General features: G+C 38.5%; 1 protein-coding gene across 1 annotated transcript in view; it reads right to left on the bottom strand.

The window, feature by feature from the left end:
- Positions 1-1,073: 1,073 nt before the first annotated feature.
- The window catches only part of LOC123515687 (ras-related protein Rap-2a-like), an 87,281-nt gene continuing 71,399 nt past the window's right edge, over positions 1,074-16,955 (bottom strand). Inside the window, 4 exon segments of the mRNA XM_045274513.1 lie at positions 1,074-1,931; positions 3,857-4,054; positions 7,243-7,400; positions 7,403-7,457. Of these exon segments, the coding sequence (XP_045130448.1) occupies positions 1,815-1,931; positions 3,857-4,054; positions 7,243-7,400; positions 7,403-7,457 (528 nt within the window). The 3' untranslated portion in view covers positions 1,074-1,814.

Here is a 16,955-nt window from a genome sequence, read left to right as displayed (position 1 = left end):
ATAAATTGTTAACGTTATTGAATGTAATATTCAAAATCTTTAGATAGAGTAAAGATATATATATATATATATATATATATATATATATATATATATATATATATATATATATATATATATATATATATATATATATATATATATATATATACATAAGTCAGGTATTAAATAATATTTATTATTTTTGTAAGAGATAAAGGAGCTGTGCTCCATACTTTTGTTAAAAAGTCTGAGCAAATAAATTCTTTTCAGTTTTTAGTTTCAGTTTCACACACGCACTCACGCACGCACGCACGCACGCATGCATGCATGCATGCATGCATGCACGCACGCACGCACACACACACACACACACACACACACACACACACACACACACACACACACATACCACGTAGTTTAGTAGTTAGCACGCTCGACTCACAATCAAGCCGGTCCGAGTTCGAGTCCTGGGCGCGGTGAGGCAAATGGGCAAGCCTCTTAATGTGTAGCCCCTGTTCACCTAGCAGCAAATAGGTACAGAATGTAACTCGAGGGGTTGTGGCCTCGCTTTCCCGGTGTGTGGAGTGTAGTATAGTCTCAGTCCTATCCGAGGATCGGTCTATGAGCTCTGAGGTCGCTCCGTAATGGTTGGGTGACCAGCAGACGACCGTGGTGGTGGTGGTGGTGAATTACACACACACACACACACACACAAACACACACACACACACACACACACACACACACACACACACACACACACACACACACACACACACACACACACAACTACCTGGCAATTAAACAAAGGATATTTTTTTTCGTTACATTTATTGAATTGTCGAAATCACATTATCGACGCAGCACAGAGCCGGACACAACATGCTTGGTGCCTCTACCCTCCGCGCCACCTGCGTCGCGGCGTGGCTGAGGCTGCGCTCCTCTCACAACCCCGCACGCCCTTGTGGCACTAGCGGGGCGGTAAACCAGTACTAGGGTGGTGGCGGAACTAGACACCCTCCTCCACACCTTCTTCCACCTCACCTTTTCGTCCTCTTGGTGAAGATCCATTTTTTTTTTTTTTTCTTTTCTCTCCATATCCAAAAGTTTCCTCCGGGACGTGAGGGGGATTGAACGTGCTAGAGGAGACCTTTGGACTTGACTGCGTATTAAATTTACCCAAAATAGATTCTTTTCTCCCTCTTATTCACTCCCTTCCGATCCATTCTATACAATATATGCACTTTTTTTTTTGTTTTTGTTTTTTCCATCCCAAGAGGTTAGGTGCAGGTATACTTTTGTGTGTGTGATTCCGTATCAATGTATACTCTGATTATTAAGCCTCCAGCTCTGGTGTGTGCTGGCTGCTGCCCGTCTTGCTACCTGAGGTCCCTTAGTACTACACCTAGAGTGGGCCGCTCGTCTGTCCTCTGCCTATATAACACCGGCGACACCTACCGTACTAAAGGGTATTACTGGAGGACTGGCTGGGAATAGCACGTACTTTAGGGCATCAAAATGGCACACTCTCTTTTGTCAATCTTAAACATAAAGCAGGAAGCCGTGTGTGCAGTGTTATGTTTCGCCCTTAAGCGCCGCGACGGACAGACATTAGCGGGCACACATTACTTGGTACACTGAATCAAAATGACACGGCAGCTGACACACAGTATAGCGGCGAGTTGACGCACGTGGAGGCGTCCTGCAGTGGCTGGTGCGGGCGTGGGGTAAAGCCAGGGAGGAAACCATGACTCAAACACATGGCCATCAGCTCCTCCGCCTCCTCCTCCTTTCCTCCTCTTCCTACAAAGCTTCAGGGGTTCATCGCGCGTCTAGGAAACATTGCACGAGTGTCGTTTGAAGAAGAACTTTTCCTGCTTCTGTTTTTGCGTATAGGTCGGCAGGGACTTCCTCCGCCTCTCCACCGCGGGGCTCAGTCTGTACCGAATCTGTGGGAGGGGAGAAGAAAACCCATTAAAAAAAAATAGGAATGGTGAGGGTAATACACACACACACACACACACACACACACACACACACACACACACACACACACACAGAGAGAGAGAGAGAGAGAGAGAGAGAGAGAGAGAGAGAGAGAGAGAGAGAGAGAGAGAGAGAGAGAGAGAGAGAGAGAGGAATAGATACGCACCTTTAATAAATGACTTCCCTACCACGTGCTACGCTACACTCCTGAAATTAGGTCGAGGCTTGCAGGTGATAGTAATGCGTAAACATAACATCTCTCCTTCTCTCCCTTTGATATTTTGCTCTCTATGTACTCGGTGTTGCTAATTATTACCTGTCCAGTGAGAATTAACCTTTTTTTATTATTACTTTGATAATTTTGTGACCAGGTAGATGTATGTTAATTAAAGTTTCCCTTTACCGTTTTCTTCATTTCCCTGTGTGTGTGTGTGTGTGTGTGTGTGTGTGTGTGTTCTTTTTTTTTGCGTCCGTTTTAATTCGGTATCTTCCAGTCTCGTATATTTAATTTGTTTTCCCATTTTCCTGTTTATTTTTTTTCCTTATAAGTGCATAAACTGTATATCCTTTGATGCTTCCCCTGTTGTTGTTTACCTATCCTTTAATATTTTTTTTTTCTCATCCTTACCCTATTTTTAGTTTTCTTACACCAAGGTACGTTTTTTCCTCCTCCTTTTCCTCCCTTCTTGTTTATTACATACTTTCTTGCTCCCTATGATACGACGTTATTAACCTTCTTATTATCCATTTTATCTCCTTGTTATTATAGTTTTCTTGCCTTCAGTTTCTCGTAATTTTTTTCTCCTATCACTTTCTTTTCCTCTAATTATAAGATACCTTTCCTTCTTTATCTTTTGTCTTCTTTTTGTACTATCCTGTCTCTCAAACTAAACTTCAGCGTATAAAGCTATAGTCTGTTATTATTTGGAGCTTCTTTACATTCCTTTAGTATTTTTAGTATTCTATTTTCTATCATACTACAACAGTTTTATCGCCTCTAGTCTCACTTATCTTTTTTTTTTTTTCTCCCTTTACTTTTTACTCTTCTACTTAATTTGAAATAGTCTCCCCTCTCTTATGTTGTTTTCTTTCTCATTCTACGAAAATACTTTTTGTGTTCACTTCCACTTTCGTATATAGGAGGCCAAACAAGGGAACAAAAAACGGGAGTCAAAAGCCTTCCAAATTCCTAATCGTTATGTTATTTAAGCAGTGTATCTTATTTTGGTCTCACAGCTACTAGTGCAAAAGTAATATTTTCACGTGTCACTGAACTGGCAAAAATTGGAAAAATACTACAGAAAAAGGCACGTAAAGAGTAAAATAACTAAAGGAAAGAAAGAGTAAGGGTAACAGATAACAGGCGTAAAAATTGAAATAAACAAAGAAAAGTAGTGGTTAAGAGAAAATACTAATGAGAAAAATGAGAAAAAACACGTTGACTGGAAAGAAAGAAAGTGAAGGAAAAATATAACACAAATAATATAACGGTGTAAAACTGCAAATAGAAAAAAAAATAGTATAGTTAATAGAAAATATACTACAGACAGAATAGAAAGGAAGGATATGAGAAATGCAAATATGAAAATACTTGAGCAATTGTAAATGAAAAAAAAATGAAAGAAGTGATTGAGAATAAAAAATGACTGATGTCAAAAAAAGACACTAAGAAATGCACAGAAAAACAAATAAGCAAAAGTCAGCTATAAACAGCGCACAAAAATAAAATGGATACTTAGAAAAAATAAACAAAAAAGAGCATGATATGAAAAGACGATGGAAAAAAAATATATAGATAGCAAGGGAAAAAAAGCATGACAGAAGAACCTACAAAAGAACACGTAGAGGAGAAGGCAGAGAAGCAGTACTCATTGTGGGGCTCACGAACCTGGCCTTGGTGGAGGACCTTCTTGAATAGGGCGAGGACAGAGTCAGGTTGAAGGGCGCACGTTTCGGTGTAGCCATGGCCCCAATCCAGCTCCACCCGCGCCTGGGACGTGGCCCGTGACACTAGACGCCGTACCTCCAAGTCACTTTTGTTGCCCACCACCACGATGGGTACTTGAACGCCTCGAAGTTTCACAATCTGGAAGGATAAAGATTCCTAATTCAGGTTTTTCTTATATAAGAGGGGAAAGCTGGTCAAAGGCAACGAAAACGATTATCAAAACAGGCCCACAGAGATGTCACTCCCCGAACAGGGTCGAGAGAGTTACTTAAAGAACGGGATGAATGTTTTGAAACCTCTCTCCTATAATGAGTTCGATTGATAGGCAGATGGAAATAGAGAAGCAGGCAAGGAGTTCCAGAGTTTCAATTTTAGAGCTTCAAATATAACTTTTACCGTCTCTAAATCCAATTTAGCTTCAAACTCAACTTTACCTAACCTTAGAAGTGACCTCATTTACCTTTAAATTCAATTGCAACTCTAGTCTTCAAAATTTCATTTCAAACTCGACTTTGATTACCTTCATAATCTAACTTTAGACAGGATTCAAATAATTGCCTGCAATTAGTGTCACAATCTAGCTTTAAACTCAAATTCAATTAACTACAAATATAAATTCAATTGGCTTTTAAATTTCACATCAATTAGCTTCATACTAATATTCAAATTACTTCCGTTAACTTGAAAAACCGCTTAAAGTATTGGAGGGATCCAGTAATTTTCATATGCATGGGCATATTCATTTACAATTATTTAAGGAAAAACTTGGCTTTTTTATAACTATTTTATAACACCTAAGGCCTGAGAGCTAAAGCTGAAGATATCAAACATAAACAAAATGTATGTTACCGAACAACTGTAATGAAGCAGGGAACTTGATATTTAGGGAAAATGAGGCACAAATGAAAGGTGCATGCTCCTGATAAGTGGTAGAAATTAAGACGACAGACTTTAAGCTCATAACGATCCCTAGATCTTTGTAGCACTAGCAACAAGACAACTGGTAGATTCTCGATGGATCTGAGAAGGTAACATAAAAGAAACGTACAGTGGAAGTGAGAGTACATTTCTTGATTACTGACAATGAAAATGTAGTGACAACAGCTTCCGTCCTTGCTGCAGAGAAAGTAATACCCTCAACTAGAAAGGTGAAGGATTTTCAGAGGATTGATAAAAAGCGCACGGCATCCAGGAAATGAGTGTGAGGACTGAGCAATATCGAGAAATGGAACACAGGAACTAGTGACATTATAACTGCTAGATACTTTGTGACATCCTTGGCATCTATTTGAGTACAAAGAAAAAGAGGCAGTTGGAGTGAGAGAAGTGGAAGTCTAAAATGAAGTCTAAAAACCTCAGAAAAAATTATGTTTGAAAGGTAAAAAGATAATAAAGATTTTACTACGATTCTAAGTGTAATAGGAAACGAAAAAAAATGCATTAGGAGGAGGAGGATTAAATGAATAAAAAAGCAAGTAATCTTAAGGGACAATCTTGAAAATGTGGTGTACAGAAAGTTAAAGATAGAAAACAACAGAAAAAAGTAGAAGAGAGAAAAAAAAAGCGTAAAAGAAGGAAGAGGAGTAAAAGTATAAATCACAAACTAGAAACATCAAACCTTTGAAGGAATAATACAATGAACTCAAAGAAAACAAAATATTGCACAGAAACAACGGAAAGAAAAAAAATAATAATAAAAAAATCACAACAAAGAAAATTAACCCCTTGAAAAATGAGACAAAATATAAAGTTCAAACAGAAGACAAGGCTTTAAGAATGTGAAAAACGTACAAAGAAGAATAAAAAGATAAAAACACAAACCTGAAACGTAAAACCTTGCCATTACTCGCACACCTCATGACCTTTAGAAAGAACACACACACACACACACACACACACACACACACTCTCTCTCTCTCTCTCTCTCTCTCTCTCTCTCTCTCTCTCTCTCTCTCTCTCTCTCTCTCTCTCTCTCTCTCTCTCTCTCTCTCTCTCTCTCTCTCTCTCTCTGTTACGCTTTGAATAACACCTTATTTCATATTCTTTGTTCTTCCTTCACCCACTTAACCATCTTTCGTTCATTAATTAACCTTCCTAGAGCAGACGGTTAGTTTTTCCTTTTTACGGGACAGAAATAACAGAACATAACATGAATATTGTTTCCAGAGAGCTATAGGCATTAAGGGGGAAATTTTTGTCTGGAACACATTACCTACCTTTCTTGTATGAGTTTTCAAGAACTTATCCTCTAACTTTGGTTTATTTGGCTTTTGTCTTTTTTTTTTTACTTGTCTCTTATTGTTTTAAGTCGTACTCTTACTCTTAAAGTATCTCTTATTTACCAACACTCAATCAAAACGTTGTTCCTGTTTCTTTGTCTCTGAGATAGTGAAAGAGTGAAATGTTTCAACCTCTCAATTTCCAGCTCTTCACTGAATATTTTCCCTATCCTCAACTCTTCCCTGAGTCTGGTTATTACTTCCTACGAGTGTTAAATAGTTTGATATCCTACTTCTCACTAAGGTAGGATTGAATACTTCCATCTCTATTTTTTATCACTTTTCATGCTGTGCTACTGATCTTGCTAAGCCTTCTTCTTCCTCTCATCCCTATTCTGTCCAACTCTGTAACGTAAGAGTTAACCAGTACTCTCAATCATTCATACCTTTCTCTGGTGAACTCTGGAACTCCCTACCTGCATCTGTATTTCCGTCTTCCTACGACTTGACTTCTTTTAAGAGGGAGGTATCAAGACATTTGCTCCATAATTTTGGCTAACTCTTTACTTATCTTTTAGAGAATCAGCTCTCAATTGGGCCTTTTTTATATATATATTGTTGCCCTTGGTTGGTCTTCTTCCACGAAGCAATGAAAGACTAAGAATATCAACCGTTCCACAACGAAACAAAACAATTAGCAACACCAGATGCAGTGCGTAAAGTGTGTACAAGCATCGACAAAAAAAATTAGAGATGAAAAGTGATACATTTTGCAATTTCATCCTAATTCAAGCAAAGACAATCAGAATGATGTTTAATTTGAAAAAAAAAAGTATAAAATGGCAGTCAGATGATTAACCCGTTCAACAATTTGACATAAAGTAACAGGAATAAAAGTAGCAAGACATAAAGTAACAGGGAATAAAGGAAAAAAATATATGGAATGCTTTTGTTTCTTTTTGGGACATAACCTAACCTAACCACTCTTACCTTTTTTTTTCCTGAATAAGATTATTTTTTGTTATTTTTTCACGATACTTTTCTTTCCTAGCTAAAATAGTTTCTTTGATTCTGTCACTTTTTTTTCTGGTACCAACGTGTCCTCACCTCTTCTCGGAGCGTGGCCAGCACTTCCCACGAGGCGATGTTGTCGATGGCGTACACGAGGAGGAAAGCGTCGGACTGTCTGATGGCCAGCTCACGCATGGCCGGGAACTGGTGGGAGCCTGAAGTGTCCAGAAGGTCGAGGATAAGAGTCTCACCTCGATCTCATACTCCCCACGATGTAATTCCTCCACCGTTGGCTTGTAGTTTGTTAGGATCTGCAGGAGAGGGGAGAGGTATTAGTAGCTTCGTGTGTGTGTGTGTGTGTGTGTGTGTGTGTGTGTGTGTGTGTGTGTGTGTGTGTGTGTGTGTGTGTGTGTGTGTGTGTGTGTGTGTGTGTGTGTGTGTGTGTGTGTTTGTATGTGTGTGTGTATGTGTAGATTATTTATCTTTTATTTTAACTTTCCTCTGATTACCTTTGTGTTAAATTGTTGATTTTTTTTTTATTATTATTTGGAGCTCGAGTGAGTCGGCTTATGCAAGAGAGAGAGAGAGAGAGAGAGAGAGAGAGAGAGAGAGAGCACTTCCGCATGTTTACGAGATTAAACAAAATAATTATTGGTGTACAGGAAGGCGAGTCAAATAATTAAATGCTTCGTGGTCTCTGGCAGCGGTGCTTCACATTACCGGCTAAAGGTAGCAACTCATTATTAACAGGTGAAAGAATTAAGATACCAGCGGTTATCATTTAAATATTTGGATCATATAGGCTTCCTCCTCCTCCTCCTCCTCCTCCTCCTCCTCCTCCTCCTCCTCCTCCTCTTCTTCCTTCTCTTCCTCCACATGACCTCGTTCTTGCTCTGCCATAACAATGATGATAGTTTTTCTTCTCCTCCTCCTCCTCCTCCTCCTCCTCCTCCTCTTGTTCACTTATCTGTGTGCAAGAAATGAACATAATATTTTTACAAAAACAAACATAATCACAAAAAAGCCATCAGACCTCGACACATACATACGTAAAGGAAGCAGTGGTACCGCATTAAAGGAAACATAAGGAGTCGGGAGTGCCAATGCAAAGGCAACGCTCCCAATAACAGCAACCTGAACATACAGACATGCGGCTGTTTGTACGTGTATGTGCACATATAAGACCTAATTTTTTTTCTTCTTCCCATCCTGGTTCATAGATTTAGCCAGTTATTTATCTAAGTTCACTGATAATTCACTACTAACTACGTGATTAATGAGTATATCTTTCATGCCTATTAAGGGACTGGAACTTTCAATGAACTCTTTTTTCTCACTTTCTTGCCCGTGGTTAGTCTCCCTTACAAAATAAATCAAAAAAATTCACATCATTCATCATTACACAGCCAATTTTCTTTCATTTTTTTTCATATTTCTGTTAAATCTTCCTTATTTTCTGGTCCCTCCCTTATGCACTGCTCCCTTCGCGCCCTTCATTAAGCCACGTAGGGAGCAAACGAGCCCGTATCCTGGCAGTTGGTAATCATTCCCTCTCCCCTTCTCTCTGTGCCCTTGATTAGAAAGCAATGGACGGCGTAGCCATGCACTCGCACCGCCTCCCCTCCCTTCTCCCTCCCTGTTCCCTTTGTAGTTGCTTATTTTTGGCTCGTCCACCCTTCATTTCGCTATTTGTTACTTCTATATTCCATTTTGTTTATTATTTTTTATTGTTTTGGTTCTTTTATCTTTGATTGTTGGTAATTTCCTGTCTTTTTTCGTCTGTTGTATCGTTATTGTGTTATATTTATTTGTTTACGTATGGTTTATTCCTTTCTCTGTGTTTTATTGATAGGTAATTCTCTCTCTCTCTCTCTCTCTCTCTCTCTCTCTCTCTCTCTCTCTCTCTCTCTCTCTCTCTCTCTCTCTCTCTCTCTCTCTCTCTCTCTCTCTCTCTCTCTCTCTCTCTCTCTCTCTCTCTCTCTCTCTCTCTCTCTCTCTCTCTCTCTCTCTCTCTCTCTCTCTCTCTCTCTCTCTCTCTCTCCATTTATTAATCACACTTGCTGTAGAGAAAAAAGGAGGTCATAAAATTCAGGTATTAAAGTCTCGGGTATCATTCCGAGTTGACTATTACTATCCTATTCTCCTCCTCCTCCTCCTCCTCCTCCTCCTCCTCCTCCTCCTCCTCCTCTTCCTCATTTTGCTTATTCTAACGTTTTCCCTCTCTCCTGTTACTCGTTGTTAACGTGATATGTGTAGTAACATAATTTGATGCATAGTTATAAGTATTTTCTTTTCTTTTTTATGTTACATGTGTAGCGAAATAGTAACAGAAGCAGTAGTAGTAGTAGTAGTAGTAGTGGTAGTAGTAGTAGTAGTAGTAGTAGTAGTAGTAGTAGTAGTAGTAGTAGTAGTAGTAGTAGTAGTAGTAGTAGTAGTACTAGTAGTAGCAGTGGGAGGAGGAGGAGAAGGAGAAGGAGAAGGAGGAGGAGGAGAAAAGGAAGAGGAGGAAGAGGAGAAGGAGGAGATGGAAAGGAGGAGGAGGAGGAGGAGGAGGAGGAGGAGGAGGAGGAGGAGGAGGAGGAGGAGGAGGAAGGAGGAGTACGAGCTGGAACAATGGCAGCAACAGTTACTTTTTTTTTCCTGTTCTTGTTGTAGTGGCAGCAGCAGCACCAGCAGCTGTAGTAGTAGTAATATCAGAAGCACTTTACTAGCTTTCTTTATTTTCTTTAGCCTTCGTTCTATCTTTCTGTCATTTTTTTCTTCCTTTTGTTTCCTTACTTCTCTTATTCACGAGCCGTCAAGGAGGTCACGGCCAAGGAAGCCGAACAGAACAAAGGGAAGAGTTTACAGGAAGGTGAGCAGAGCGATGATTGCTTCCCCTTCTTCAGGTGGCAGAAACGAAACACCGGACTGCTCTCTCTCTCTCTCGCTCTCGCTCTCTCTCTTCTTTCCTCCCTCCCTCCCTCCCTCCCTCCCTTACCCTTACAACTGGTCAATAGCAACGTAACATCGAACACCCGGACACACGAGGGAGCAGAAAAATCCTCAACATATTGATCCAAACACACCGCGTCGTGTAGTGGTTAGCACGCTCGACTCACAATCGAGAGGGCCGGGTTCGAGTCCCGAAAGCGGCGAGGCAAATGGGCAAGCCTCTTAATGTGTGGACCCTGTTCACCTAGCAGTAAATAGGTACGGGATATAACTCGAGGGGTTGTGGCCTCGCTTTCCCGGTGTGTGGAGTGTGTAATGTGGTCTCAGTCCTACCCGAAGATCGGTCTATGAGTTCTGAGCTCGGTCCGTAATGGGGAAGACTGGCTGGGTGACCAGAAGGCAACCGAGGTGAAAACAATTCCGAGGATCAAATGTCTTTCAGCAAGGCATCAATCAAATCACCTGCAGGAAGACTCATAATGGAATCAGGTCTTTTGTAAGAAGTACAGGATATCATTTTGTGAAGCATCGCCTTCTCAGAGGAAATAAAGGGGTATAGATGAGCTGAGTTCCAGAAAATGTGTTATGTGAAGTTGTTTGACACGTACAAGGTGGAAGAGGATAAAGAAATTGAAAGATAAGAGGAGTTAGGCAAGAAAAAGGATATATGGAAGATGAAAGAAAATAATGAGAATAGAAGATAGAAGGAGGAAGATAAATAGAATAGAAAATAAGGAAGAAAAGAAAAAGGCGGAAAATAGCAAGGAGAAAGTCACGAAAAATGGATGGAAATGGAAGAGGTCAAGGAGAATGATGGAAAGGAGGAAGAAGAGCTAGAGGAAGAAGAAGACAAGAATAAAAGATTATAGGAATAAAACAGAGAATGAAACATGGGAGCACCAATAGGAACAAAAGGAGAATGAAAGGTAGAAGGAGGAAGAATAGGAGCAAGATGTGAAAGGAGGTACCTATAAGGAGAAAGGTGAAAGGAAGGAGAGCAAGAGGAGGAGGAAATAAAGGAGTAACACAGCGTGAACATCAAACAAGCTTGTTTGTGATAAACTAGACAACCTAATTATAATGAGAAAGGGAGGATAGCAAATGTCAAGGATGAGGAGCAATAGGAAAACAAGGATGAGGACAATGCATGCAGAAGAAAAGAGAAAACAAAAGAAAGATGGGGAGGAAGGGAAACAGCTTGCGGAGGCGGAAGAGAAAACAACGTGAAAACAAAAGAAGGAAACTTATAAAATACAAGAAAATAGAGACTGCAAATGACCCACTGACACACACAACACACCTGAGTACGAGTAATAAGTTATTCAAAAACATTTTCATGAGTTGGTGTGTGATCAGACCTTATACTCTACCGAGCGAAGGTCAAAAAAAAAAAAAAAACAACACCAATGTAAAAGAAAAGAGATAGACACTGCAAACCATTTGAGATACCATGTGAGGAAATGGACCAGGAAGTACAAGAGTAGAAAGGATGCAAAGATTTCAGGTATTGCAGCATTAAAACCATTTGTTTTACTTCTACCACGTGGTCAGTGATTATATGATGTTTTATGTTGCAGATGAAGAGAAAGGAGGAAATATTCTTACTACGTTTGATATTATATGCTGTTGAAAAGTTAATGTTTTTTTTTCATGATTCCAATATGAAAACTTGTACAGTCGGAGAGAGAGAGAGAGAGAGAGAGAGAGAGAGAGAGAGAGAGAGAGATGTATTACAATTAATATGTCGTATCAAGATTTCTATTCCTGCATTTATGATTGTGTGAGGCTTAGAAATGAAGAAAACATTTACTCATTTTTGTTAATAGCGTGACTGTCATTACTGGGAACACCTGTTATAAAACTACATCTTTTACAAAACCTCAACTGCACAATGCACATGTGATAAATTAATATTCTAGCAGGTTCCATAATGTTCCATAACACCTATTCTTCTCACCACCTACTAACTCACACACTTGTACTCTCACGCTTCATTGTATAAGAAATATAATCGTAGTGTCATTGTGAAACATGTGTATGAGGTAAGGGAAGTTACTGATCTCACTTATTTTCACTCGTAAAAAATATAGTAATAAAAGTGATGACTGGGCAATCATGGTGTTAATAATAATGATGATGATAATGATAGTTCCAGTAATAAATATGATAATGATAATAATAACAAGGAGAAGAAAGAGGAGGAGGAGGAGGATGACGACGACGACAACGACAACGATGATGAAAAGAAAAGACATATATCTGATTTTTTACGTAATAGGAAAACCTGCTCTTAAAAGGTAGAAAACATTATGTAGGTCCTCTCCAGGTAAAAGAAAGCTGAGGTGGAACCTCTTTTACCTTTATGCGGCGAGGAAGAAGAAATAACATTGTGTGTGTGGAAGACATTTACTCACAAAACAAGAGAAGGAAAACCAAGGAGAGTGAAAAGAAGGTAAAAACGATGCAGTGTAGCGCAGAGTTCATGAAAATACTGAGCGACTTAAGTAGCTTTCCCAAGTCTTCTTTGAGGGTGAAGAAAGAAACAAGTAATCTTAAGTAAAGTTTGTTTTGCAGGGAGGAAAATTTTACCTTCATCACAGCGACGTCCTTTGGCTTGAATTGGAGAAAATGGGTGATTATTTGGCACGTAATGAGACGCGTGAAGTGAATGTAGTGATCTCTTATGCCTAGAAAAGCCGGCTAGGACATATAGTTTTCAGCAGAGATGGGAATGATAGGGAGAGGTGTAGAGGGGGACATGGATCGGTAATGAATAATGAAATAGATGGGAAGGAAAAAGAGAACCTTGACAAGAGTGAAGGAGAAGAAAAAAAAAGGAGCAAGAGAAAAAAGGAAATAGAGAAGACACTATAAAGGTGAGCACGACACCCCATTAAAGCTTTAGCGCACAAATAATTTCCGCCATAAAATTGAACTTGGTCTTAATGAAATTTGGTGCGACAATTAATTTGCGGCTTATTGGTGGTTGCTTGACTTTGACCAGCGACACACACACACACACACACACACACACACACACACACACACATAACCTTTACGAATAAAATCTTATCCTATTAAGCCATTATTTTTTTTAATATGCACTAAATGGGAAATAAAACAGTGTCGCTTTTAATAGACAAAAGATCGATTGCAAGAACAATTACTAATATTGTCTGAGATTTTTTTCTTTCATCAGTCTGTTTTTTCATCTTTTCTTCTTTTCTTCTTCCTCGTATTTTGCCATATTTTTCTCTCTCTACCTCGTATCTTACTTTTTTTCCTCTTCTATCTCTTTATTCACTCTTTTTTTTATCTTTCTTCTAATCATTACATTCTCTTAACACAACTTTTTATTTTTTTTTTTTGTATCTCTCTCTCTCTCTCTCTCTCTCTCTCTCTCTCTCTCTCTCTCTCTCTCTCTCTCTCTCTCTCTCTCTCTCTCTCTCTCTCTCTCTCTCTCTCTCTCTCTCTCTCTCTCTCTCTCTCTCTCTCTCTCTCTCTCTCTCTCTCTCTCTCTCTCTCTCTCTCTCTCTCTCTTCTTCTTTCTTTTTGCCATCTCCCCTTTTCTTTTTTTTTTACACTCTTTACACCTCTTTACACTCTCCCTTATCTTTTCATCACCGCCGTCAGAACTTTTCATGCGATACTTTACAAACTGATAGGACATAGATTGAATAAGTTACAAACTAGCGTCATATTTTATCACTTTGTCGATATTTAGTTTATGGAAGAAATTAGCATTCTCTCTCTCTCTCTCTCTCTCTCTCTCTCTCTCTCTCTCTCTCTCTCTCTCTCTCTCTCTCTCTCTCTCTCTCTCTCTCTCTCTCTCTCTCTCTCTCTCTCTCTCTCTCTCTCTCTGACTTCCGTGTATACTTATTGAAGAAGGATATAGAGATAAGGACCTCACTTGATAACCTGCCCATGAGATTCTGGCGAAGGTATTTTGGTATCTTCCGCGACTCAATTACGTGAACCTTGAGATCCGACCTGACGTTTGATGCAACTGATCCGTGTCCAATATCACTGTGAAGAGTTGAGTGAACGGCAGGAAAACTTGAATTTGGACAAGTGGATATCTATTCGTGTCCCTTTTCCTTCAGTTCCTTTGGTCTTCCTCTCGTTTCTCCTGGATTTGCTAGTTTGGTTTTTGAGTTTAATTAATTCATTGTGTGTGTGTGTGTGTGTGTGTGTGTGTGTGTGTGTGTGTGTGTGTGTGTGTGTGTGTGTGCTTTGTAAGAGACGCTTTGGTTTGTGTGTTTAGTTGTGTAGTGTGGTATTTTCAGCTAGGTTATTTCATTTTTGGTTTTGATTTGTGAGTAACTGTAAGGTATAGTTTTTTTTTTTTTTTGTATGGTCAGTGTGAACTTTTTTTAGTAGAAAATTTTAGTAGATTATTGAGTTTATTTTTGTGTGATATTAAAGTTATGTTCTTTTTATGTATGAGGGTCCCTGGGGTGCCTGATCAAAGGCTACAAAGAGCGAAAAATATGAGTTCACTGAAGGTGCTTGTCCTTAAGGAGGGAGCCAAAAAAATCTATATAGTAAAAGTTCGAAAGTTCGGAATCCAAATCTTCGCAAAGCCCGATATTTCAGCTTTTTTTTCTGGCTGATTAATTAATGCTGAATTTACTAAAATAAATAAATAGATAAATAGATACGAGTAATAATAATTAGACGAAAAAATAAGAAGATAAAAAAAAATGCCTTGGTTATGGCAACACTGTAAGGAAACACCAAGCGGGTGTTTGTGGCGTTCCTTTGAGTTTGGGTTTGTACACACCCTACTTCTGCACTTTCTCATACTTCCATAATGCGTATATAGATATTTTGTACTAACATATATCTAACATGCACGTATCACCGCAATAATATTGAGATATGATTCTCTAAAGACTAAAATCATTTCTTCATATTATCCGCCTCCTCCACTCTCTCCCAAAAACATACTTTTCAGTTTCATATTTTTTTTTCTCATCGCTTCCCTGCCACTCTTATTTATGCAGCCATTCTGAGTTTATAAAATAAACTATTCATGCATGTTGAAATTTTCTTACAGTGGAAAAAAGGCAAGAAAATATTTTTTTTTTTCATCCCCATCCACGGCCTCCGTCACCAAAACATCGACAGGAGTCATCATTTTTCCTCGTTGCTCCTCAATCACGCCCATTCGCACTCTCATACGATACCAGCAAGTGGATTCTTCACTTATACATTTACTATTCACGATAGTTCAAGCTTTCGAGGTAGAATCGTTAAAAATATTACATCCCTAAAACTTCGGAAAACTCGATATTTCGGTATTCGTGTTCCGCTGCCCTCCGAAGTTTCTGAATTTCCCTGTATTATGTAAGAGGAGTGTTTTGATCAGATTGTAAATATTTCAAACAAAATTTTTAAGTAATATCCTTAGTTATATCTTTAATTGTGAGATGTGATAAAAGTAAATGGTCAAATTGTGAGTATTTCCTAACAGATTGTTTCATTTTGTTTTGATGTGCGTGTTAAACCTGCGAGATATGGTACTCAGTATTATTGACAGATCTCCCTTAACTCCTGCATTCCTGTGGTTCTTTACTACTAAATAAAATGGTCTGTTGTAATGTAGATTATAATTTCAAAGGTCACCGATTACTTGAACCTTTGTGGTGTCCTTGGTTTTATTTTTATCTCTCGTAAAAACATTAAGGAATACTTAAATGAAATCAGAAAGTGTAATTACCAGTCATTGTTTAGGAAGTGAACTGTTCAAGTTGTTAAATTTACTGGTATGGCAACTCAACATTCTTTATACATAATGCGTACATTCGCTTCAACCACTTTATTTTTATGAATTGTTGTTTATCGAAATGAAAAGTTATAAAAAAAGCGTATGAGAGGAAGAAGAGCATGCAAATATTGCGAATGCTAGTCATGCATGCTATGTTTTGAAAGAATAAAGTTAATCAGGTTAAATTTACATCACTTAACAGCCTCAAACCAGTAGCATTTTTTATTCTGACTATTGTATCATTATTCGACATAGCTATACAGACAATACGTTTATCATATTAAAGGGGTGGAGGGAATTCAATTAGATATATGAGGACCGTGGAGGATGTTTTTTTTTTACCAGTTCCTGTGTAATTATAATCATTTGACATATATATAGACAAGGATTGGTCTCCCGCTCCCCCCAAAGCGAATGTAAGGTTTTAGTTCTTTTCCCTCCCTCCTTTCCCCAATCGGTCTTTACAACCATGCCGGCTAAAACTTCCTGTATTACATAATTGCGTAGAACAGGTATTTTTTCAGCTGTATAATTACTTGGCATTTAGACTCTCCCTCTGCTTCCTCTGTGAAATGTTTTAGTTCCCCTTCCCCAAATGTCAGGTCTTTAGAAACGTGAAAAAAATAACCTTTGAAACACTAAATATAAACTACTTTTTTTTTTTTTTTTTTGCTTATTGCAATTCGAGCTTCCACTTTCCCAAAACTGTGTGGTATATAAAAATAATGAATAAGAAAAACGTATAAAAAAAACATGAGGTTAACTTATGAAGTTAGGAGCATTTTTTTTCCATTATCAAATTACCATAAGAATAAAGTTAATAAATTTGTATCGTACAGTTATGAGTATTTTTCCATTTTGGAATTCTCATAAAAAATTAGTAAACTTACGAGGTAGATTTATGAACATTTATTCCATTGTTGAATTTCTAGGGGACCCAAATGAATAACCTTATGAGCTAAATTTAGGAATATTCCTGTATTTTCAAAGATCCCAATATCGTCAGAGAGATAAATGAGTAGTACCATATTCCAAATTCGCAAGTAAAGATGCAATATTTACTGATCTAATTTGGTGAGAGAGTAGCAAATTCCAAACGTCATTC

Source organism: Portunus trituberculatus, chromosome 39 (assembly GCF_017591435.1).
Source record: "Portunus trituberculatus isolate SZX2019 chromosome 39, ASM1759143v1, whole genome shotgun sequence".
NCBI classification, from domain to species: Eukaryota; Metazoa; Arthropoda; class Malacostraca; order Decapoda; family Portunidae; genus Portunus; species Portunus trituberculatus.
Note: the sequence above shows the minus strand (reverse complement) of the source record. Positions and strands in the feature narration are given on the sequence as shown.